The 26,609-nt window shown below is 41.7% G+C and overlaps 1 protein-coding gene across 5 annotated transcripts in view; it reads right to left on the bottom strand.

Annotated features, from left to right (window-relative positions):
* SOX5 (SRY-box transcription factor 5) overlaps positions 1-26,609 on the bottom strand; it is a 161,320-nt gene that overhangs the window by 69,607 nt on the left and 65,104 nt on the right. For 4 of the 5 annotated variants that reach the window (XM_072399925.1, XM_072399923.1, XM_072399926.1 and 1 more), the window contains one exon: positions 8,642-8,728. In XM_072399925.1, the coding sequence (XP_072256026.1) occupies positions 8,642-8,728 (87 nt within the window). Of the gene's footprint in view, positions 1-8,641; positions 8,729-17,830; positions 17,971-26,609 lie in introns of those variants that run through there. The other variant, XM_072399928.1, reaches the window with a different exon arrangement.

A 26,609-nucleotide genomic window follows, 5' to 3' on the forward strand; every position in this document is an offset into this window, starting at 1 on the left:
TTTCATACATTGCACAGACCCAGTCACCAACTCTAAATGGTATAGGGAAAATTAATAAAAAAAACGTTGCAAATGAAATTTTATTAAAAAAAAAAACGGCAAGCCGTAAGCAAACTATCGGTACACATCATACAGGGTTTAGGTCAAATACTAAGAGGACGATGGCAAAGTCTTTTTCCAATCCTCTATAACCTTCAGTCTATTTACTTCCTCCTCTCACATTCCAGATGCAGGCCTGTCACAAGCTTTGCTTGATCTTCCCTATATCTCTGGGACTCTTGTGCTGCCCCTTTCTCCAGTACTCGCTTCCACTTTCCATCATTTGACAAACCTTAAGTTTTCCCAGTGTAAATTTCTGGATGATTCCTGTTTGAAGAACTTCAAGCGCATGCTATCATTTACCGGAATATATCCAATCACTAAACATTGAGCCAGATTTATTAAGGCTCTTCAAGACTGGAGAAGATAAACCATCACGAGGGAACCTGGAATAGATTTCTTAAGATAATTTGCTATTATTTGGAAAAGGTTTTCAATCCTGGACCAGATCCATTCCAGGTCTGCAGGTTCACTCACAATAGTCTAACTTCTCCAGTCTTGCAGAGCTTACATAAATCAGACCAATTGTTTCTACTCAATTACTACACCTCACAATGATGAGGGTGTAATCTAATAGGCGAGTATCCCTGAATTTGCATCAATTAAGTCACACCAAGATGAGCTTGTTCCTCTTGTATCTCATTGCTCAGGTAGTTAATTTTAGCTTTACGTTGTTGGTTTTTCATACACTGAAATATGTGTCTGCTTCCACTATCAACTTCTGTTAAAAGTAGAAAAATCCCCTGGCTGCCATGATCATGATCTTGCTGACCTGTGTACTTGTCCTTGGAGGTAAAGACAGGCAGAAGTCATGACAATTTGGCTCTATCAGCTCTTACAAGCAGTTACAAATGGCAGAAGCTTTTTGCTATTTTGTTACATTCATTTTCCCTACGCAAAAGAATCTATCCTGCAGGTAGGAGCTCTTTTTAAATTATTATTTTCTGGGCTCCAACTTGTCAGCTGCAGGCGAAAGTAGCCAGGAAAAGTTTACATGTCGGGACTTCAGGGTAGCTGTGGATGTATGCTTGCGTGGCGCATCTGACGGTTAAACCTTTTACACGGCGATGCGGTCAGCGGCCCGGTGTTTATTGCTTAAAAGCCTGTGTGAATAATTACAGCCCATTGTGTGTAATTGTGTTAAAATGGAAAAAATGCGCCCGGGAGATGGAGGGACACGGCGGATGGTGATAAATATTGAATTGATATTTCTTGGAATACATTGACCAATTGACTCCGGCTCCTCTAATTATGGGGCAGTTTTTTCCTCGCTCACGTTCGCCGTGCAGGGGTCAAACACATTAATGTAACTCAGACCACAGACACGGCGCCCGCGCTATATTAACGATATACAAATATTGAAATGTATAAAATGAATCCTGAAATTAGTCCGCCACGTTAAATATATTAGTAATCACCACTCTGTATTTTGGAAGCATGTCAGGTGAGGGGAGAGGAAAATCTGCCACAAAATTCATGTAGAATCCTAACTAATGGATGTAGAGTTGGCAAATGTGTCCTGTCTATAAGAAACAATGGACAGGTTTTATTGAAAATCTTATATATTCTAAGATACCACAGGGGGAATTGCTTGTGGTAAACAGGACAGCTTCAGGGCAGATAAGAGGCAGCAGACTTGAAATGTCCAAACCAACAGCAGGAGGGTTTATTTAATGTGGTGTTAACAGAAAACTGTCCATAACTTTACAACAAAACAAACAATAACCCGGGGGGGATCTGGCTACCTCACTTGGTGCCATGTCTCTACATCACATATACTCAACATCAACACTGTTAACTCACAGTTTGGAGTATGGTTTGAACGCTGGCTTTCCTGGAGCTCTGCTCACACCTGGAACACACTGCCCTCCTCTCAGCCTCTGACACCTTTTCACCAGGTGAACACTCACCAGGTGAGTCCAGATGAACACATCCCTGCACAGGATTAGCCAAGGAACCCACCCTTCTCTTTCCTTGGCTGGCTCCAGGGCCCTAAAGAACCTGTTTTTTTCCCCAAAACCTTCACCACAAATGAAAACTTTCTTTTCCCTGGAGCCATTATGACAGGTAATACCTCATTAGAGGTGCAACGTACCTGCCATTTTAAGGGACACTCTGTCACAATATATATATATATATATATATATATATATATATATATATATATGAATTTGCTTACAATTAGTGTTCTCCCCAGCTTCATTTAGCTGGGTGCACTGCCTGCCACTTTTCAGTAACTACTGGGCTGTTTTTGGGTGGTTACTGAAGAATTGGGTCACAATATAGGGCCTGCCACCCACCTACAATTTCTTCCCAGCTTAAAAAAATTTATGGGTTGAACACTGAATTATCCCTTTATTATGACTTTGCTACATCCCAGCACCACTTACTTCTTGCAATCTCTTTGCAGCCACTTCTGCAAGTGTTACAAGGCATTTCTTAATGGTAACAATACTGAACCATGCTTGTGTCATGTGTGTAACAATGGCCACTTGTAGTGTTCAATGTGACAACACAGAAGTGCATTTGTTCAGCTGTTCACCCTCCAAAAGGACTTTTATGGATGCCCCACCAGGGTTTAATTTATTCATGCTGTACATTTGGAAATTACTTTTGGAATCACATAAACATGTTAAAAATTATATATGAGATTTTACGGATTGGGTTTATATCTACAGAGCCACCATTTCCTAGGACACTGCTAGCACTGACAAGATTGATAACCGCATTCCCTAAAACTTCCTACACTTGTCCCACAAACGTACATGATTCCATTTATATTGCATTATCCTGGGACCAGTAATGTTATCCTCCATAATCCGCATATTAACCCTGCAAGAAACATATGTTTAAATTCCAAGGGACGATCCATTGCTGAAAGGATTAGCGTTCCCATAATCCATCACTGCCCTCCATAGCACGCCTGCTTTTCCATCGTCCTTTTTTCAGGAAGACCGCAAATTAAATTCCTGTTCATGTCCCATAAAATGATAACAACTGTATAGTGTACCACCGAGAGGACCTTCAGAGACTGTATGGGCTCAGTGTTTTTTCCCCTGACTATCTCTGGAGTTCTTCTTTAAACCGTAGCATCTTATTTAGTATATTTACAACAGCACATGAGGACGAGCCACCACACACCGCACACTTCCTGGACACAGGGGAATCGATGGGTCATAAATAACACTGATAAGCAGAGGAAAGCAGGTAATCAATATGTGTGATTAATATCAGACCTGTCAGGAGATTCCGAGGCCACAAATCCTGATGGTTTGCAGCAATAAAGATTAATACCTAAAAAAGGAGTACTGAAGAAGATCTCTGTGTCCTAGCAGTTCTGAATTATTGACACCCTCACTGTTGTGTCAGGGTGACCAGAGCTGATCTACAGGAAAAACAAAAATGGTGGAATTACAGTAAGGCATGGGTTGTGATTTGCGTTTTTGTTTTTTAAATCTAGCAAGCAACATCTCTGCAAAGGAGCTTCCTGTAATAAAGACCTGTCAATGTTGCCCTCTCGTCTTGGAGGTCCTATAGCTGCTCCAACTCCTGTAGTTATCTGTCAGTATTGGCAATGGATGGGAGTGCTAAATCCTATAGCTCTCTGTGTTCTAAAGTTATATACGGCACAGTGATAATGGCACTGCTACTAATTATATCTGGTAACATCTGGGTTTGTAAGGGTGCTTAGTTGTATCCCTTGTGATTAGTGAGAACTGTATTTACATGAATGTTTTTGTGTTTACAGTTTATCTATAAAACTAAACCAGCAGGTCAAAGAGGAATACAATGAATGTATATTGCTAAAAAATGCAGGTTGCCTGGCTGTGTCACTGACAGACTGAAGCCACAAATTCTAATCTACATCAAGAAGGACAGAGAAGGTAGTACTACCAGTGACGTATCCACAGATTATACTGTGTCCTATAACGTATACGTTATTCTTTTTTTATGGAAGGGACCCGAGTAAGAAGCGTTTATGAAAGTGGCGTACCTTTTCTTTTTTATTCCCCCATTTTCTGCATTTTAACAGTTTTCAGTTGTTCTAACCAATCGCCTATATCCAGGACAACCTTTCTCATTTGGTGGACAGGTAGCTGAGACGTAGAGGTGAAGCAGATCACAGCGAATTAGCCATAAAGCAGCATTTTGGCGCAGCAGACCGATGACACAGGTGACAGTAATCCTGGGACCCGAGAAGCGTGAACCAGCCATGCACTCGCCAAGGCTGCTGTATTTATTTGCTAACTGGAAACAGCTGCCGCTCAGATTCAACGTTTACCAAATGAGGTCAGGGAAGGCCGGTGAGCTGCGTCAGTGACGAACAATTATTTTTAAAAACGCCATGGCCAGTAGGTGTAGCCTAACCCGCTGGGATTAGCACGTTGAGTGAGCCAAATTCAGTAAGCGCCCGAGCACGCCGACAGTGGCGAACGCCACAAAGGCATCCTGTGTGTTTCTTGTGAATAAATCGGCTCGCTGTGCCACAGACGATGACGCTTTTATTTCACAAATTAGAAGTTTCTGGCTTTCTGCAATCATGGAGAATTTCTATTGTCTGGGGGATTAATTATATACGATGCAGTCGGCCGTAACGCGCTAAATGTATTAATTCAGCGGACTCTGCAAATGTTTACTTCCACAATTATTAAACTCTCCAAACAAAAATAAAAAAAGAACATTAATAAAATTGCTCGTTGTGTTCTCTCTTCAGAGCTGGAATACTGTATTTTGTTAACACTAGTCATTCACAATTTTTTAATGTCCCCAAATTATCCCAAACATGTACATTTTTAATGCTACTACACAGTTCTACTACACTTTCCTGGTGCAATACTCCATAATACCAGTGCAAACTACATGATAGTTTTTAGGGGCCACAAAAGCAGCCCCTGCACCCTTTAAAATTCAGAGACGGTCAGATTACCAGTGATGTTTTATGTGGAGTCCTAGCCTAATTCTTCACTCTGCTTTGTGGTGCTCTGGCTGCTCCAGTTCTGTTCTTATATAATATAAAACACACAGCAGAGATGGTGCACACAGGGTTTACACAGATCAGCCTCTGCTTGTGTCTTTCATGTTGTGACTTCCTACAAAGAAACACTGGGGAACAAGAGACGAAGGAAATACTTCCTACTGACTGCAGCAGACTGATGGCATCAATCCAGCCTAGGCAATGTCACTAACAACATACCTGAAAATGTTTTATGGGGCTTGTCAGGAATTATTTCATGCAGACTTGCAAAGTTACTCACAGGCTCACTTTATTTGCTGATCAGACACACAAACAGCTTAAGGTGACACTCTGTCACCCCTCCCACCATTAAATACAGATGTGTGACCAACATGACTGAACCATTGTTGGTGGGTGGAGGTGCCACAATGAACATAGCTCAGTTGTCACCCTGGCAGGGGGTCCAACACTCTCGCACTAGTTAACTGTGGTGTAAAACAGCAGCATACACACTTGTGGGGAGAAGAATTTTTCTTGAACAGACTCCTCAGCATTGTCTCTGCTCACCCAGATCTGACAAGGCCTTGGCGCGCCAAGCCAAATAGAATAATAGCAGGAAAGCTAATTTGTCTGTAAGGGCCCACAACTTCACAACCACAGAATGAGTTAATCTATTTATCGCCAATTAGATGGCAGACTAATCCCCTTAATAATACCCTGGCCCAGAAAAAAACAGGTGAAATTTAAGCCATGGGATACTATTTACTTCTTCATTAACTGAAAATAAATGTTGGGTCATTTCCTATCTATAGGTTCTGCACGTTCTGCACATTCTGCAAAGTTTGCATCCAACGGTTGACATGACTGGACTAATAGTACACAGATAAAAAAAAAGTCCAACATAAAAACACATTTTTTACAATTTTTAAAATCTTCTAATTACAAAAGACATTTGCACACATAATATCTGGTGACATGCGCTCTGTTTTTACTTTTTTTTTTTGCAGTTTCAGTGGGAAGTTTACAAATGACAAATTGGCAGAAGAGTTGAAGTTACAAATGGCTTATGTGAACGGGTTTACTGCATGTGAATGATTGGGTGATTGTTCTGGGACATTAGATTGTAAGCTTTTTTGGTAAAGACAACAATGTGATTGTTTGGCAATCTCTGTACAGCACTGAAGAAGTGCTATATCAAATAATAACATGGCATTATGGATATTATAGGACTATACTATAGGAGTATAGACTATAGCAGTAAAGTCTTTGACACAGAGTGTCTGATCTATGGAAAGTTCGTTACTATATAAAAAATTTGTTACTACATAAATTATAATAGTTTGTTGCTATATAAATTATTTCAATAAAATATCTACTTAAAACTTAAATATCAGTTTTGGGATGTAAGGTATAAACACTTGTGCCATCTAACTTACACCCACTACACCTCTCCGGCATATGGTGCAGCTCCTTCATCAGCGCGCTCCGCACTGGCCGCTGTCAGCTCTCTAAACTTTAAATGTGTTTTTCCTGAAAGTCTCAGTTTCTCCTGAGCGAAATGGAATTACTTGAGTAAAAATGGTGTTTTCGAGTGACTCTAACTAGAAGAGGGGCAACCGTGCCAAGGCAAACAGGCAGGCGAGAATACCTGGCTATCCACAGGCCTCGCACAGAATGTCTTTGTTAGCAGTGTCGGACAGCTGAGTGTACACAGGCCGTGTTGTCTCACTAAATACAGCTGTGCAGCAGCTGAATCTGCCTTTGTGGGCCAGTGGTGGCACAAACTTCTCATTCTTGGGCAGTAAATAAGCGGCCTTTGTGACCTGCGGGAACTCATGTCAAATTAATCTACCCCCAGAGGGGAGGCCTGAACTGCATCCTGCCTCCTTGCTAACCTCACACAAACAATGGACAGTAATTGCCAGTGTCACGCTAGTCTGCAGGAACAATAAACCAAGCCTTGTTTTCACAGCTTTCTGCCAAAGCTGCACCCCACCTATTAACCACCCTGTGCTCTCCACCATTACAAAACTTTGTGTAAACCAGAGACAAATAAAAGGTGCTCTGTCCAAAAGGTGGTAACTAGACGTTGGAGTGCGTCGCAACACCAGGCTCAGATTACAGGTCTTGCTGGAAATGGTTTAAAAACGTGTACATTATACAATTGTTATTCTTTATAAGACAGATGTTTGCCTTGCCCTCCTCCCCCAAATGCATGTACATTTATTGGCAAGATCTTCCATACAAACACATATCTTATTACACCTGGGCCATGGGTAACGGATCCAGGTCAGATTAACAAGCACCATTGTCTAGGGATCTTTATGTCCAGGTAATGCAATGAACACCAGCATAGCCTTTAAGATTCTCTTGTGGTTTTACATGGAAATTGTATGTAGTAACCTGAATGTGCTTAGACCAAGGCTACATACACATCAGATGATTTTAGTCCGATAATCACCACAGGGCTGATATTGGACGAGAATCTGGTGTGTGTACAGAGCTCGTCCAACGACGTTCATTGATCCGTCCTGGCAGATCCACGAACTTCGAACAATCGTAATACAAATGAAGGGGAGTGCAGCGGGATGCCGCTCCGTCGTTCTCCCCCCTCCCTTCTCCATAGAGCAGAACGGTGCTGTATGTACAGCGCTTGTTCAGTCTTTTGTCATAGGAAAGGATTGTGAAAAATCCTTTTTGACGACAATGATTGAACGTGTGTACGCAGCCTAAGATGTCTTACTTGCTGCTGACTGAAAATCATAGCTGTCTAGCTGTGATGCTGATCCTCAGTTTTACTTTAAATTAATGACCTGGAAAAGTTAATTAGATAAGGGAATCAGACTTTGCCCCTTTTTTTGGTGCTGGAAAGGCTAGACCCCTAAAGATTTTCTACCTTCCAATTTTCTGTTTGTTGACATTCGGTACATTGTACTCAGACCCCTGTACTGCAATCAGGCTCCATAACCAGTCCTTTTATTGATGCCTTTAGGGCTCTATAGCATCATCTTGGCAGTGTTTTCAATGGTATTATTATTATTACTACTATTATTATTGCACAGTATTTATATAACGCCAACATATTATGCAGCGCTGTACATTTATTAGGGTTCTTTGACATTTTAGAGATTTTTTTGCCAGAACTATACAACTCTAACTACAGTAACTTTGAGAAATCTGTCTGTCTACAGGAACTAAATCAAATTTTAAAAATATGTAAAATTCTCCTTACAATAAAACATCAGAACACCCCAGAACAACAGCAGCACATTGATTTCTGATCGGATGCTTGGAAGAACTAGCACAATAATAAACTGAAATTTTAAACTACCGGTAGTCCCTTTGTGAACAATTATCACACACTATAGGTTGGACTGTTTTCTGTGGAGAGCTGAAAAGTAGACAATAGAAAAGTGAGAGGAAGAAGACGACAATAGACAATGCTCTATGGAGAGGAAGAGCTGCGGATGGAGTATTGTTGAGTACTGGACTTTGCAGAACAATTAGAGGGAAGGTATCTCATGATACTATGAAACAAGGCCTAGCTTCCTCCTCATTCTAATCTAATGGACACCAAACTCTTCTCACCTTTTATGTCGCCCAGGTTCCCCGATCCCATGGCCAGAAGCTTGTCCTTCCAGTCCTTCGACAAAAGCTTTTCAATGCTGGGCGTTTCTGTGTAAAGGAGAAGATGACAAAAGTCAGTTGAAAAGTATAGATCACAATGAACATCACAGTACTAACAAGGGGGAAGCAGAGCGATGTCCCAATAGTTCCTGCTTTATATTATACAAACACTAGTCACCTCTATTTTCCAAAACTTGAAAAACGCAGCTTGACAGTGTAACAGTATATAACTAAAGGCTACAACATCTATATGTGTTTGCTGGACATCCCATATTAAATCTGCGGTCATTTATGGAGTTTGGGAATGTAACAGCTTTTACTCCACTGGGAAGGCTTTTCACAAGAGTTATGAGTGTGTCTGTGATAACTTGCACCCATTCAGCCAAAAGAGAATTTTGAGGTCGTTATTTCAGTTAGATCAAAATTTTCCTTCTATATTGAAACTGATGAATTTATCAGCCAGTTACGACCTCACTATTGAGTTCTAGTGGCCGATCAAACATGTTGTGAATTAATTGAAAGTCATCTTCAGAAACTATGGAATGGCATGGGCACATGGTGAAGATCTTATGTTACACAGAAATATATCATAATATACAGGAGCAGAAAACATTGAGAGACTGAACAACTGTCCAACACAATCTGCAAGTAGCTGCCCATACCGATATTGTAACAAAACCAAAATGAATCATGTTAAGGATAACAGCACAGAACAACAATCCCTGCTCAAAAAAATCATGGTATGAGAGATTAAAACTCAGCGACTGAAAGAGTGCTTTGTTTTCAATGGGTCAGATCTGGTAAAGCAAAGTAAGAGTACGAATAGGCAGGTACCATAACGTTTAAATACATATATATATATAAATAAGTGTGTGTGTGTGTGTGTGTGTGTGTGTCGTACTGTATACAGATATTAAAGGGAATCTGTTACAATTTTTTTTCTACCTAGAGATTCTGCCAGTGACATTTTTCATGCCAAGAACACCAAGCCCATCTTATTGGGTCTTTGGCCACTGATAGACCTTACAGGAAATCAACAAGCAATCTGTGGCTGTTGACTTTAAATAGCCATTAAATACAAGTTGAACTGATGTGCTTCACGCCAAACAAAGTGACAGGCAGTGTAAGTTTGCACACACATGTTGTGCCTACATACCCACAATGCACTGACAGGGAACTCTAGTTTGCACAACATTATTATTATTTTTAACCAGGATTTATATAGCGCCAACATATTATGCAGCACTGTACGTTCAATAGGGGTTGAAAATGACAGACGAATACAGACAGTGACACAGGAGGAGGAGAGGACCCTGCCCCGAAGAGCTTACAATCACATATACCCACAATGCACTCACAGTGAACATAGTGTGCGCACAATCTACAGAACAAACTTTCCTTGTTCTACTGAGGGTGAATTCATCACACTGTGATCCCAGCTACCACCCCCCCCCCCCCCCCATTACCCAAATCCTGCCCTGCTATTTTGACATTCAGTTCTGCCGTACTGACCTGCACTCCCGATCACTCCCCCCTCGATGGCATTGCATACAAATGCTATTCAAATGTGGAGGACAATTGAGTGAATTCAACAATGTAATTGTATACTCATGTCAGAGCTGAGACGGCTGACAATTACCCAGCGCTTTCAAAACCATGATTATGACTCCGGCATTCAGCAAGAAAATAGAGCGCGCAAAGATAAGAGTCCCAATATGATTCAGCTTAATAACAATGCTGCCATTTAATATTCCCTTTTAAGAAAGTATATGGCAATTGCACTGGTGTTTATGTGCATAGCAGCTTGTTTGGACATCACAATCCCCCCTGCTAGGAACATAAAACCCAGTGCCTGTTAACTTATCAAAGCGACAGGCTCTTCTGAAGGACAAACAATTACTAGAACCTGGTTAATTTTCCCACATAAGGGAAAAAGAGCAAGGCCGCACAAAACAATTCTCTAGCATTGCAACGGCCAAAAAGAATTCAGCTTCTCCTTTGTGTCCCATGGTCATGGAAGGGTTAAAAAGTCCTCAAAACCTGAAATTTTTTTTCAAAATTGCACTGCAGGACACACAGCCATTGCATTTAATTATAAGATAGGAACAAATATTTATTACTTTGTGTCTGCTGGAAGCTGCATTCAAACAAGAAGTCCCTGTTTGCTGCCTTCTGGAGCTGAAAAGGTCCTAACCTGGGGTCGTGACCTCCAATCCTCTTTTCTTTAGAAAGTATTTGTGATCCTCCAGGTAGATATTGCTGTTAGAACTCTGCAGTAGACAGTTTTAGGCCAATAAAGGACACTCAGAACATCACAGAGAAGTGAATTTCTAGTGATAGCATTCAGTGCCTGATCTACAAGACAATTCAACCAAGGATGAGTAAACAAAAGCTGCACTCATCTAGTCATAGCCATAAAAATCTAGAGGTGGGGGGCCAAGATAAAGTTGGATATCCATAGTACATTTTTTTTTAGTTGTGGATCTCGGGACCAGCGGAAGTCACATTTATTTAAGACAGGCAGGGGGTCTGATACTGATAATGATCCTGATATTGGTGATTTGTTGCCAGCATCAAGATACTTCCTGTGACACTGCCCATGTTTTACTGCTAATGATGGAAATGGCTTAAGTATCAAAATGTGGTATTTGGTGATTACTGGTCCATGTGACCAATACTCGGCCTGGAAGATCCATTACAAGTTTGTATGTTGCCTCTTCCATGAGCAAAGGGTTTCATAAATTTACATCGCAGAATGCAATGTGTCAGGAGCAACTTACGCACTGGTGAATGTGACGGAACAAACCTTTGGTCATCAGCCTTGGCTAAAAGAAAGCACAAGTACTTTACTAAGTTTAGGTTAAATGTGACCGTGTAGTAATTCTGTCCCTTGAAAAGTTCAGGGCGGGCATCAATTAACTACATCTGTCCATTACAAGTTAAGTTTTCACCAATTAACTGGATATTACAATAGGATATAAGTATGGAGCAAAATCATCATCCCCAAGTCATTTAGTCCAATCCAGTCCTAGCATAAGAGCATGTTGTTTATTATTAATATTATTATTAAACAGGATCTATATAGCGCCAACATATTACACAGCGCTGTACAATAAATAGGGGTTGTAAATGACAGACAGATACAGACAGCGACACAGGAGGAGAGGGCCCTGGCCCAAAAAGCTTACAATCTAGTAATATAGCAATATTCAGCAAGGCAAATTTGACAGAAGTACTTCATTTTTCCAGCTTTATCCGGAAACAAAGCTTTGTCAGGTAAAATTACAAACTCGTAAGGCCTTAAACAAAACAATTCTGAGGGTATAGGAACTCCTACTGCTGACCTCTACTTTTTAGTTATTTCATTGTGTGTGACTGTGGCATTAGAGTATGTGGAGACTGTGGCACTGAGACATTAGAGTATAAGCTCCTGCAGAGATTGATGTGAATGGCTTAGTGTTCTTTGTACAACACCATGGAGTATGTCAGAGAAAAAAAAGATATTTAAAAATATTAGTGTGCCATTGTACAGAGGGCATTATCTCTCCTGCAGTACTGTATATTAGTAGAGTGTAAGCTCTTTTCGTGCAGACCAACCTGATGGCTCAGTGCATTCTGTACCGGACTATACATATGTCAGAGTTATATAAATAAGTAATAATAATAGCGTGCGGCAGAGTATAAAGTCTTCTATAGTACAGAGAATGACGAAAGGCATCTCTGCGCAGATCACTAAACGGTCAGGTATATGTCAGCGCTATATACATTTATAATAGTGTGTGACTGTGGTGAGGACATTCGAATGTAAGCTCCTCTGGTGCAAAGACTGATGTGACTGGATCAGTGTTTTCTGTACAGCATTATGGTATTTCTGCAGCTTCTAGCGATTACACACAACAATTTTTTTCTGATGTACTGAAGTATTTTGCAGAATATCCATTTAAGAAACAGGCACATGAAGAGTAAGAAGTGACATTTTTTTCTCCCTCTGTGTTTTGCTTCAGCATTCTTGAAGAACAGGCGGAGAGGGCCGGGAATGTGGCTTTTTGCAAGCGAGGTCTGTCACTTATTAAAGGGCTGACAAACCTATGCGATGCAGGAATGCAGTAATAGAAGGCCATTGTGCTCACACAATAGGCTGCACTACCTCCAGGCATCTGAGGCGAAGCATTTTACTTTTAAGTCTATTGTCAGCGGACTGTGTGACAAAGCTTTTCCCCTGCAGCTAGACAAAATATTCGCGGTGGTGCGCTCGTAAAGGAACAGGAGACTTACAGACTTAAAGCCGCAGTTATCAGGTTTCTGAAGCTTTTCTTCTCTTTCCCTCTCCGTCACCCACAGATCTTCCAAGAAATCTCTACAACAATGGCAGGGCAAATCTCCAAAAACTGTCAGGAGACACTCGGTGTGAGGAGAGGGAATTATTGGAGAGGTCGCTCAGAATATATCTGCCGCAAAGGGCAGAAGAAAGTCTGGAGGCAATCTGTTAATTAAAATGTTAAACAGAAGGCAGGTGACAGCGTTGCACGGAAATAACTACATCCATACGAGCCACGCGGAGCTCGGGACAGCCCATGGAAAACCCATACTTTGTATGGGCATTAACCTCTCTTATTGGCCAACACCGTGACTAAGCAGTCAGCACTGTGGTCCTGAATTCAATTTCAAAAGAACACTGTCTGCATGGAGTTTGTATTTTCTTTTCCAAGTGCTGCTGTTTTCTACCAAAACAGGGAGAGTAAACAGCTTCCACCCAAAATTGGCCCAATTATGTAGATGGCTGTAGTGGGGGCATTATATGCAATCTCCTCTGCTGCAATAATGAATGGTGCTGTGTTCTCTGTACAGCACTGCAGACTATGTCGGCGCTTTACATATCCATGATGATAGTGTAGGACTGTGGGGGGACATTAGAGTGTAAGCTCCTCTGGTACACAGACCCTTGTGACTAGCTTCCTGTACAGCACTGAAGAATATGTCAGAACTATATAAATGTAAAAATTAAACAAAAAAGTGTGTTTATCTAGTGAGCCATTAGAGTGTAAGCTCATCTGGTATAGACTGTCTGACTATTCTATGTACAGCATTGTGAAATATGTCAGTGCTATATAAATTAGAACGTATTTATTATTATTATTAATAATAAACAGGATTTATATAGCGCCAACATATTACGCAGTGCTGCACAATAAATAGGGGTTGCAAATGACAGACTAATACAAACAGTGATACAGGAGGAGAGGACCCTGCACCAAAGAGCTTACAATCTAGTAGGGTATGACTGTGGTAGATCAATAGAGTGTAAGCTCCTTTGGTGCAGAAACTGATATAAATGGTTCTCTCAATCAACTCAAAATTCCATACATCTAACAATTTTCTTCCTGTGAATAATATTCACAGATATTTTACACAAAGTAACCCAGAACAGATACATTTAATCATGTGTACTCATACAGGATTGCTTGGAGGATGTTTACACAAATTCAGAAGGTAATACCAATAAATAAAAAATGACAGAAATGTTCCTATGGCAGACTGGCCCACCTTAGCTTGCGAACATTTTCTTTTCTATTATAAGGACTTAATATAATATCGTCATATTGCTGAAATACAAATGACACAAATACCCTATACAGAGGACTTTGCTAATAGTATTACATACATGAAAAAGAAGGTTTTTTTGGTTTGGTTTTGGTTTGGAATGAGCAGTGGAGGATAGTGTGGGGATAGGGAATGTCCCACATATTGGTGACAACAATAGTTTGGGTAACAAACAATAGTTTGGAATCTAAGAAAATGTGCAATTGTAAGTTTACTTTTGAAAGATATACAAATTAATGTAGAATTTTAAAATATGTCCAGATTCTACACACAGACGTTTTAGAGCAGATCTCACCTGTCGGTGCAAAAACCAAGGCCAACTTTGTTGGTAATTGAGACGGATTCACACAATGTAAAAAGCTGCCATTTATAAAGAAAAGTCAGCAGATATTTTGGACGAGTAGATGATTTAAATAAACCTCAGTATTTATTGCAGATTATGGCTAAAGGACAGTTTTGTTGGAATGGAAAATATGGACCACATTTCTGGAGAATATTTTAGATATATTATCTCGCTTGTCAAAAAATGTTACTTTGTAGGAACAGTTGTCAGTGATCTTGTTCTTTCTTCTAGACATGAAAGGAGTTTACCTAGAAGCAAAGATAGGTAATAAGCCCCATTCAAAAAACGGGGTGTGTGTATGAGCACTGGCAAAGGGCGAGCTGCGTGGATTGTCAGCACACAGGTCCTCCATCAGGTAAAAATGTAACGGAGGCGATCTGCAAAGACAAACGTGATGAAGGATGGCAACAAGCCACATTTATCAGAGAACTGTCTCCATGGTTGAACAATAAGAGGCTCAATTTGGAAAGCACTTACACTCCTCGCTAGATGCAATTCTGTTACTTCTTCATATAATAATCTTGGCAAAAACAGAGCAGTGAGCAGCTAAGCCACTGACTATTACCCTGTGTACTCAGTATATAATGGGGGGGGAGAGAGAGAGAGAAGGAGAGAGAGGGGGGGAGAGAGGGGGGGAGAGAGACAGAGAGAGAGAGAGAGAGAGGGAGAAATAAAAAAAAAGAGAAAAAGAGACAGAAGGGGAGAGAGAGAGGGGGAGGTGGAGCGAGAGAGAGAGGGAGAGAGAGAGAGAGAAAGAGAGAGAGAGAGAGAGAGAGGAGAAAGAGAAAAGGAGAGAGGAGAGAGAGAGAGAGAGAGAGAGAGAAAGAGAGAGAGAGAGAGAGAGAGGAGAAAGAGAAAAGGAGAGAGAGAGAAGAAGAGATGGGGTGGGGAGAATGAGAGAAGAAAGGAGGAGAAGAGTAAAGAGGGGTAAAAGTAAAGCAGGTAGGAGTTGTTTAGAGGAGGGAATGTAGAAGGAAGAATGAGAGAGAGATAAAAGAGAAGAAGAGAGTGTAACATTGTAAGTGAGTTACAGAAGAGAGATATACTGAAGTGGGGGAGGGAAGGGAAATGGATTGATTTGGGGGGTTGGATAGTTGAGATGTCATTTGGAAGAGTTCAGTGAAGGATTTGCCTTGAACTGAACACATTCTAAGCTTCTTGAGCTCCACAGCATGGCAGACATGCAGCCTACAGACATTTTAATATTTTCAGGGAGCATTTTTTGTGTGCCATGAATGAGGCAATGGTTGTGCTGAGGCACAGCGGGGGTTAAATTTGCTGTGTGGCATGATGTATTAATATGGCGTATGTGTTCCCTTCACCCAAGTTTCTGCTCCTCACATATGCTTCCTCGCATCAGCGCCGATGGCAATACCCAGTGGTGAATGGCTGTCCACCGGAGCCAAGTATTGTTAAAGTGACATCCTGGCGCTCTGTCACTCGGCTGCCTCTCTCTCCGTTTCCTCTCTACATGCCAACCTCTCCTAAGACTGATCCCGTCATCTGGAACAATGCGACCTGGAGAAATGTGCCAACATTCTGCCACTTCCACACACAGCGGGCACGCCGAGGGACAGCTTTGCCCTCCACAGCGCGGCCAGTCCATGCCGGGGAATGAAAAAAAAATCCTTTTCCGTAGAGGAACTGTGACAGCTTTTAACACGATCAGAGCCTTCCCACATCGTGATAACCATTCCTCAAAATATTCTGCCGCCAAACGATTCCAAACAAATCTATCATTTCATATTCACCCGAATCATATCGGCATGCCACATATCTCACAGCATGTATTGCATTAAATAATATATGCCTTTAAATATTCCACAACCAAATACATATCATAGCTACAACATTACAGCATATTTGCACCCCAGAAATGTTCTAAAATATACTAAAATACTACTACTAAATATACTAAAATACTAAAATATCAACATTATGAAAAATTTACAACACTTAAATCACTCCAAATCAAGATTATTTTCTAACCAATTTCTACTCAAGTTTTCTATACTTAAACATGAATATGAACTCCTCGTCCCTTCAAAAAGTTCTGCTGAAAAGTAGGCTCAGCAGCCCAAAGATTCACCCATCTTTTCTATGTGAGAATCATACACAAAGTGTTACTGAAAACATACTGAGATGTCAATCTGAAACCTAATACATATGACTGCCATATAGGAGGAGGAATAACAATGTAACAATGCAGTGCAAAGTACAGATATTTCCCAGCATGGTACAAAAAGTGACATGAAATCATTTTGTGTGTCTTGTATTGCTGTGTGCTAAGCAAAAGACGAAACGAAACAAAAAGTTGTGCTGCAGACATTAAAAATCTCTTCAAACATAAAAACCGCTATCTTGTAACCAACGCAAGATTAATGCAGAAATCGCCACTTCCTGGTTTTTACGTATGCGCATGTACCCGCCTCTTACCAGCCACATGCCCATGTCTATCATATGCAGTTGGTTGTTTATCCTAAGACATGCAAAAAGTTCATTCATGCAACAGCAAGAAAAAAAAATCACAGACGCACAGATCGATTTTTCAGATAAACAGACACAGATTGATTTTTCAGAGGAATGTCTTTAACGTGCACATTTTAGTTTTTATTACTGTGCCTGCTTTATGCCTTCAAATCAAAGCCAGACAATCTGAGAATGATAATAATTTAAAACAACAATTACATTATTAACAAAATGACACCAAAAAATAATAATAGTAAAAAAAAAACGGCAGCTGCGGAAAAGCATCGCTGATCGTCTTCCCCGTTCGGCAGTTGACAGCTGTCACCTTTAAATCAGCCCCATGTGGGTTCAAACTGCACGAGTGTGCTGAAAGAGGTGCGTGCCCGCGCTCGGCTTAAATAACTTAATGAATTTCATACGCTCCCCCAGACCTTACTGACACAGTAAACCAGCAGCGTCACTAACTGGGGAATGGGAAAAAAAAAAACAGCGGCGTCCCAACCAAAAAAAAACCACACACACAACAGAAAACAGAGTTTGTTTCGGAGTGCGTCCAGTTTTGTCGCCCTGCCAAATGTACGCCGAGTGCAGCGCAGCCAGGAAAGGTTCGGTCACAGACTCACATTTCCCATGACACCACCAGCGACGCACGGAGACAAGACAAAAACAAGAGACAAAAACATCGGCTTACGGTCGGTTGGGCAGAACAACGACATAGATAGAGAAGGGACGGCCACCTTTGCTCCTGAGACAATCCGGGACCGGAGCGGTGCTGGGCTCGCGAAGCACGCCACACGTCGGCCCAATCCCCTCGTCGTCTGACATTACTGCAAGTTTGCCTGGAGTTGACAATGTGCTCCAGTGAGCGGAGAGGACCCTGTGGCTGGAGGGGAGGGGGGAGGGGAGATTGAGGAGGAGGAAGGGTGGGGGGGAGGCCTTGCTACCACTCCTGGCCCTATCATGTCCCCCTGCAGCTGTACTGACAACACTCTACACATTATGCCCTTAATTGTTGCAGCCCTTTTTAACCCTCTTGTGACAGCTGTCTCTCCAACAGGTGCCATGGGCCCCGGAACAATGGCCCGGCCCTCTCATCCGGCCACGGCGACAAGTGAAAGGGGGGCACAAATGGTCTTGTCCTCTCCAGGAGTCACTACAGGGGCAAAACCGGGGCTATTAATACTGTGGTTGGCATGAAAGTGAAGCCTCACCGAGCCGGGGGGGCGGGTGAAAGCGGACAGCCAGTGGGCCCAGTACATATATATTTCTATATCGATCCATTCTGCCCTACAATACTGTGAACTACACATGCGACAGCAGAACATAAACTAAAAACAGGATAAAACACGGACAGGAGCAGGTATACCTGGCAGGAGAGTTTGCAAAGCAATGCCAAAATTCTGGGGATTCCTTGACCCCACATTGTGCTATAGGAAGGGGAATCCTTTCAGAGAGGAAATTCTGCCAATTCCAACACTGCCTCCTGTCTGCTCTTTGGATTACTATTGATCATCACCATTCCGAGTGTTCCCATTCTGTATGCCTTTCCCTTCCGTCACTATACAGAGCAGACACTCCCGCTGCAAGCCTGATTACAACCTTCAGCTGCCAAATATTGGTTCCTCATCTGTTCCCCTGGGATTACAGTTTCTTCCAGTTTGTACCCCAAATTTACCAAACAGACCTACATATTAACCAACCAAACTAGAATAACGTAAAAGGTTTGGTATTCACCGTACAAAGCCATGGTATATATCAGAGGTTTATAAATGAATAATGATAATAGTGTGTGACTGGGGTGAGTCATTACATCAGTGCTCTGTACAGAACTCTGGTATAGGTCAGAGCTATATAACGTATAATAATATTAATACGTATTTTAAACATTGCCCTTCCAGGTATTCATAGATCTGTCCCTGTGGGGTGTTAAGATTAGGTTTGGGTAACTGACCAATGGAAATCTTGCAGCGTATGTCAGCTTGGGTCTATGCTGTATCTAGAATAGAACGTCCCATTGTCCCGGCACACATGGCAGTACAAAGCCTCTTATTCCTGAGACCGTCCTGCCACATTCCAGAGAACTGTGCAAACAAGCTACACACAGCAGGACAAATGGCACCTCTGAGAATTAAGTTTAACCCCTGCTACACCCCCCCCCCAACCCCTCCCCCCCGCTGGTGACCCAACTGGACTGCATATGCCAAGCAGGCAGGGGCATGAGGTGGCAAAGCCAAGGATACTAATGTGGGCGGTTTGTTGCTGCCATGTCATAGCAGCAAATCCAACTGAATATCACTTATGGATTTTGTGGATGGATGTATTTGTAAAATGCTCACTTCGCCTTGTAAGTTTTGTACCTGTGCCAATTGCAAGTGGACCCAACCACCCATGTGCCCACTATGTGGGTATCCCACCACCATGCGAGTGTCCCACCATCCCTGTGCAGAGATCCCAGGTCTGTACACACAATGTGCCTGTGCTAACATCCCAGATCTGGATGCCAGTTGTACCCGTTATAATTAGCTCCCACTATTTCTTGGTTCTGTACACCCAATGAGCCCAATAAGAGGCTCTCAGGAGAAGCTGGAACACCCCAAGATGGGGAAGAACAAAGTCAAGAAGTGGCACGATATTGCAGGCAGCCGGCTTGTAAATGAGCCCACCTAGATTTATATTTTTTCCCATGGGGGGATCCACAAAGAATTCTTTTCTGTCTCTGCATCTGGTAACAATTAGTTGTAACTCCAGTCACTTGTATTGCTACTGTTCACATAGTTATATGTAATTCTACCAACAAACATCTGTACTGAACCAGGAAGAACTGCATAACGGAATGCTGGAGAATCTTCCAGGTCCATGTATTTCAATGCCAGACTCTCCACTAGGAATCTTTTAGTGAAGGTCAGATAAAAAACCTAATGTCTTACACACAATTTTTTGACTGAACATCAAACCTAAACTCTGTAACTGAAACCTTTACAATATTCTTTGAGGAACGCAGAGCACAGTGGACTTCAGATAAATCAGGCTATGGATTTCACTAATGTAATTACTTCACTTAATGATATTGCATGTGAAGCTGCAAAACGGGCGACCAATCTGTGCATACAGAGATATTGCGAGCAACACACCTTCCTACAGACATCTGTACTCATCTCCACTGAATAAAGAAAAAAAAATAATTCCAAGTATCCAAGTGTATCCAACACAATGATACAAAGATAATAACATTTAATATAGCTTACAAAATATCATCCCAGCTCTCTATTCTGTCTCTAAGAAAGTCAGCAAATGGGCCTGGCTGCATTGTGACGTCTCAGGCCGGGGCCTCTGTGGGCTTGACCTGTGCCACTTAATGTACTACTAAAGGATCATACAAAAAACTGAAAAAGTTTCTACCATGAGAACTGATTTTCATCTTTTAGAAAGTTTCCTAATATTCTTAAACTTTCTCTTCTTTTGTGTGTAATGCATGTCCCTACTGAACAGGACTTTCTGTATGGCCCCGGGCACAGCAAGATGCAGAAACCTGCTTACTGTCAATCAAGGGCTTGGTGAACGGCCACACAATGTGCATTGACATGTCCATTTGTAGTTCTATTTGGGAAGGTATAGCAGGGTGACAACTCTATTGCTGCATACAGAGCATGCAAAGAGAGTGTTGTCAACTTACTAGCGGGGTACAATGTTTATCAAAAGGTTTCACAGCTATACTGGCACAACAGCTTATAGGTGCCAGTAGCCCGGGCTCTATCTGAAGCCCACAAGAAGGTGATTGGCACACCTAACGAAGATTTATATATTGTAGGTTATGTTTGTCATTTGCAGTCCAAAACCCTATATACTATTATAACTCACTCTCTCCTATATATATATGTTGTGTTTTTTGTACCCCAGGATTCCTTTTGTCTTTTCAACATACAAAAGGATTCAGAGTGCTTTACCTCCTAAAGGCAGTAAATCCGGATACAATCCAATGACGGCGCTTCAGTAGTTACAAAAAATTAGTTCTGGTTAAAGGAAATAAACGATAGGTTTGCTGCACTCCGCAGCTTGAAGGAGAAAGCAGCAAAAAAAAAACGCGGTGGAGATTTCAGAGCGAGCTGTGAACTGCGGCAGAATTGAGGCAACATCTGATGAGGATTTCAGTCTTGCCGGAGTGTGAAGCCCCCCGCGGAGAACCTCCGACTAAAGAAAGAGCCTTTTGTCTTTTAACTCTGGACATTGAAGTGACTCATTTTCCTTTAGTGAAATCTGGAGGTTTGTTGCAGCCGCGACGTTATTTAATTAGAGAAGTTCTGAAAGGGAAAGCGGGGCGACTGTTGTTTTAAGTTACCTTCTGTACTTGCAATTCTGGGGGAAAAAGACGCACATCTGAGCAGAAGACTAATTAAAAATCGGCAAGTATGAGGAGATCGGTGCTCAAACTTGCCACATGTCATGCAAGAGCCCCCCATTAGGTGCCGGTAAAAGTGCTTTCTGTACCCTCATTGTCCAGTCTATCGCATTGCCTGTTGTAGATGGCCACCCAACTAAAAGCACAAATGGGGCACTGAGTAGTTATGAACCTGACCAGGTGAAGGTGAATTATCTTTGAGACCTGCTTGGAGGAATGGTAATTAGGTTACATGTTCCTATATAATCACCATTATTTGCCTCAAAGGGGTGCAGCACACAGAAGCAAATATTAGCAATTTTCCAACCCTTTCTCTTGGGCCTAGAAGAGAAAAGCAGACCCATTGCCACTTCTGCACTTGACCAACCAATCCAGGAAACAGGAAAATAATTAATTGCAAATCCTAAAACACAACACACATGTAAGATATTCTTATCTTCCAACCATAGGGTGAACCAAAGCAAAGATGGAAGCTGTCTTAAAGCCATAATTGCAATCCGTCTGTAGAATTTACTTTGGAATTCCATTATTTTATCAGTCAAAAGAATCAGTCTCTTGCAGGAAGAAAAAAGTCACATTACGATTTAGAAATATGGATCATATGTGAACAAATACCGCCTCTGCATATGTTGTAATCATCTGGGACTCATTGAAAGTATTATGTGGGGGTCCTCTAGTTACTAATTTTGTTTCCAGCGACTTTCCCCATATGTATGTAGATGTGGGACTCTGTAAAGAGAATTTCTTGGGTCAGTCTGGTACAACAATGGTCCCACTGTCACTGCGCCAGTCACAGACGAGGTGGAAAGGTGCCCACAGGAAGAGGCCGTCCCTGGGCCCAGCACACTCACGCCATTCACACAGAATTGGCAGCGGTGATGCGAGTTTCTGGCTCTGAGCTGTGAACGAGGTCGGCCACTGAATACCCGATTATTCCGCTGCTTGCAGTATGCAGACTGTGCGGGGACGACCGACTTTTCCACGGCCAGAGAGGCCAGGCGGCTCCTGGCATTATTCACCACAGTGTCCGAGGGTGAGATTCATTTAGAATATGTGCCAAGAATTCATTGGGTATTGTGATTTCCCAATTCTGCTTATTTACCATCAATATCATAGCTCAGATGTGCCAATCATTTTACAAGTCATATATATTACAATTCATGAATCATGACTGGTTGGAATATGTGATAGTACAGAGAAAATGTTCAATCAAAAATGTGCCTTTCACATACATGGTTTACCTGCACCACCCTAAACCTGGCACAACTTGCTCTTCTCTGCGGAGATGTTGGGGAAGAAACCTCACTTGTTAACTAAATACATGAAAGGAATTTCAGGGAGTTTTTTTTTTCATATTTCATGTGAATGCTGAATGGGATGCTTTGCATTCAATAAAACCACCTAAGCGATCCCAGTGTTGTATAAGAAAAAGCTGCAGCACCTGCAATTGTTTTAGAACAGAAGCAAATAAAGCAATAAAGAAGAATTTTCAGGGAATTATATATCTGCAGATTTGTATGAACCCTGAACAAGAACATAGCGAATGTAGATTTTATTTAGGTGAAATTAACATTTAAATAACAGCAAATTGGAGTTTTAAGAATCCCCAAAAAGTACTGAATCCAGAAATCATCCATACCACTGTTCTCACTGTGATTCTATGGCAGATATCGGGCTCTGAATAATAACACGCAGGGAACCTCTTGTGTACAAAGCAAAGGAAACACTTTTCAGCAGCTGACACAGAGGCCTGAACTACATAAACGTCCATTGTAATTCCATTGACTGCCTGACACTGCAGAATCCTGGATGAGCATGCGCTGTGACACATGAGCCTGAACTATAAAAGGAATCCCTTTCCCCTATGTACTAAATGTCATTTCTGAATAGATTAGCCATAAGGCAAATTAGACACGGGCACCTCAACTACATGTGTGTCTATTCTTCTTACATGCTTCAGCTGAATGGCTAAATCATAACAGATCCAGAACTTTATACATATGCATGGTTTCTTTCTTCTCTGAACCATAAACACACATATTATACGATATGCAAATATATATATATATATATATATATATATATATATATATATAAAATTCACTTTACAGCCATTATTTTTCACATACAATTCTGCCATGATCCACCTATCCATAAAGGTTTGATGATCTTCTTCTGTCTTTTGAAACCATCACTACTTCCCACCACTACATATCTCCCATCCTATTGTGTGTTAATTCCCCCACCTACTAGATTGTACGCTCTTCGGGGCAGGGTCCTCTCCTCCTGTATCATTGTCTGTATTCGTCTGTCATTTGCAACCCCTATTTAATGTACAGCGCTGTGTAATATGTTGGCGATATATAAATCCTGTTTATTAATAATAATAATAACATCTCATATTTTTGTATGTTTTCCACCTAAACAATTGGAATAAACATCTATATGCGTTGATCATGTGGTGCAGCAATTATAGTATTTCCTCTGTAGTGACATACATTACAGAGGCCTATAGGAAATAATGATGATGATTCATCTCTGTGTTCTTCTTGATGTAGGTAGACATTTTGCTTTCTTTACTTTAACGATTATAAACACTCAAAAACCGTACACCGCCGCACAAAAATACGACCATGCAATTGAAAACTGCGTCAACCTATGAGCACAATCTACAGCAATGAACTCCGCTGATCCTTTACTATGTGCAACCTCATTTCCTAAAGACCTGGCAGTCTGGGTGAAGCCTCCAACCTCTCATAGGTGTCTGAACTAAATACACAATCATTGTAATTCTTTCCACAAATATAGAAATACATATATACACTTATGTCTGAACAGCGTCTGGAGTCGGTCGAATGTAGGGTTAGGCTGGTGATGGGTTTGTCTTATAGTAGGGTAGAAATGTTTGGAATTCTGGCGGTGAGATGTAAGAAGCTCTCCAGTGGCGAAGGTGAAAGAAGGGAACACAGGCCTTTTGTTATGGGCCGCCATTTCCAAAGCGCCTCTCGTTTTCTATTCCAACCTGATTTCCAGGAAAGAGACCTGGCGTGGCCCGAATCCCATGTTTATCCAGTCTATGGTGTCCCACGCCCAGACTGCAGCCCACGCTGCACTCCACATTTGCATGGCACGAGGATAAACAGATGTATTATGTTCTAGGTGGAGGCTCAGGGAAGGACATACAATACTGTATAATCACAGTGTGTGCCGGTCTAATGGCCTCTATCCCATGGCTGCATAACAAGCCCCGGGGGGGAAATACTGGGGCTTGTAGTTCCATGACGAGTGGGAAGAAACTTTTGTAAGGAAAATCTGCTAAAGTAAAGTGATTGAAAAGACTGATACTCCCCATCATACCCCAAACACCCCTCCCAGCACTGCTTTACAGAAGTTCCCACCACATACATTTTTGTGACAAGTTTGCTGAACACTGTCCTGAATCTGATTTAAAGTGATTTCCCTTTACCAGCCATCAGGAATATTATTATTATTACACAGTATTTATATAGCGCCACCATATTACGCAGCGCTTTACAAAGTCATGTCACTAGCTGTCCCTCAAAGGGGCTCACAGTCAAATATCCCTACCATAGTCATATGTCATTACCACAGTCTAAAGTAAATTTTTAAGAGGAAGACAAATAACTTAACTGCGTGTTTTTGAAACATGGAGGGAAACCGGGGAGAAACCCACCAAACACAGGGAGAACCTGCTAACTCCATGCAGATAGAGCCCTGGCCGAGATTTGAACCTGGGACCTAGCACTGCAAAGGCCAGAGTGCTAACCACTGAGCCACCATGCTGCCCATTTTCAGTATGGAGAATATGCAGCAAAATACCCATACCACATGCATGTCAATGGGCACCTATAACCTGATGAGTTGTATACAATCAGTAGATGTAGTACAGAACTAAATAAAAAGTGAAAACTTCTGGAATCAAAGCCAATCCTACTTTAAACAAAAAAAAAAAAAAAGGCCCCCACGGAATGGTGGCACTAAGAAGCAGAGATGGACCAGTGCCTCTGAAATTGCAATTTTAACCAAAAATCATCAATGTCCACAGCGCCAATCTTTGATGGGGCTCTCTGATGTGTGTGTCCTCAACAGAACCTCTGGTATTAACTTTTATCTGCGATTCCCGTCGTGAATGTAAAAGCACGCCAATTTCTACTCTGTACATCACAATCGCAACCGGCAGAAAACCGCAGACCGACAATCAGGAGAAGTCTGAGCAGACAAAGGCTGCATTTGTTCTGCCGCACCTGAGTGTAGGTGGTCGAGGTATATTTACCTTCTGCGTACTCACAAAGCCACTTATCGCCGCAGCCGTGTTTGTCTCTCGTTCGCTCTCTCTGGCTTTTAAAGCTGCTTTACGGCTGAGTCATTCGTACACAACAGCGTTTGAAATCTGCAATGGTAGCATCATCGAAACACCGCTTCTCTCCCGAGAACACGGCAATAACTATTATCCTGAAAACCGCAGCTTCACAGCTGGGTAAAAATAACAGGGGACGTATGGAGAAATGCAAAAACGCCTCCTCACCGCGGGCAAAAAGTTAACAAGAAAATAATAACTAATAATACATGTTCACCAACCAACCAAACACATCAGAAATCACATGTTGTACAGTCATTCTTACTGAGCTCCATAATGTAAAGTGCCAACAATTTTTAGTTTTCATGTAAATCAGAAAGAGAAGGTGACTGTGTGTGTGTTCTTGCTTCCCGCAGCCTTGCTGGAGGGAATTCAGACTCACTTCCCGTTTGAAGGATCGAGAAGGACGGAGAAGACAGTACACACAGCCGTTAAAGTTTCAGGGGTTCTGAAGTGAATCTAGCACTAGATTCTTTTTTCATGGAAAATAATGTGAGAGTGTAACAATTCTAGCTTTCATAGAGATCACAATGTCCGGGGTCATGGTTAATATAAAATGCATAACAGGAACAAAGAGATATGAAGGTATAATGGGGCTTCTTTCCCACATACAGCTGACTTCCCAAGCTCATGGTGCTACATGCTAGTCGCTAACCACCTTCAGTCATCTTCTGTTCTGCTGTACGGGGACCTTATGGCAAATGTTACATTGTAATACTAAAGAAATGACTATTACAATATT

This window comes from Pyxicephalus adspersus, chromosome 2 (genome assembly GCF_032062135.1).
Source record: "Pyxicephalus adspersus chromosome 2, UCB_Pads_2.0, whole genome shotgun sequence".
Taxonomy (NCBI): domain Eukaryota; kingdom Metazoa; phylum Chordata; class Amphibia; order Anura; family Pyxicephalidae; genus Pyxicephalus; species Pyxicephalus adspersus.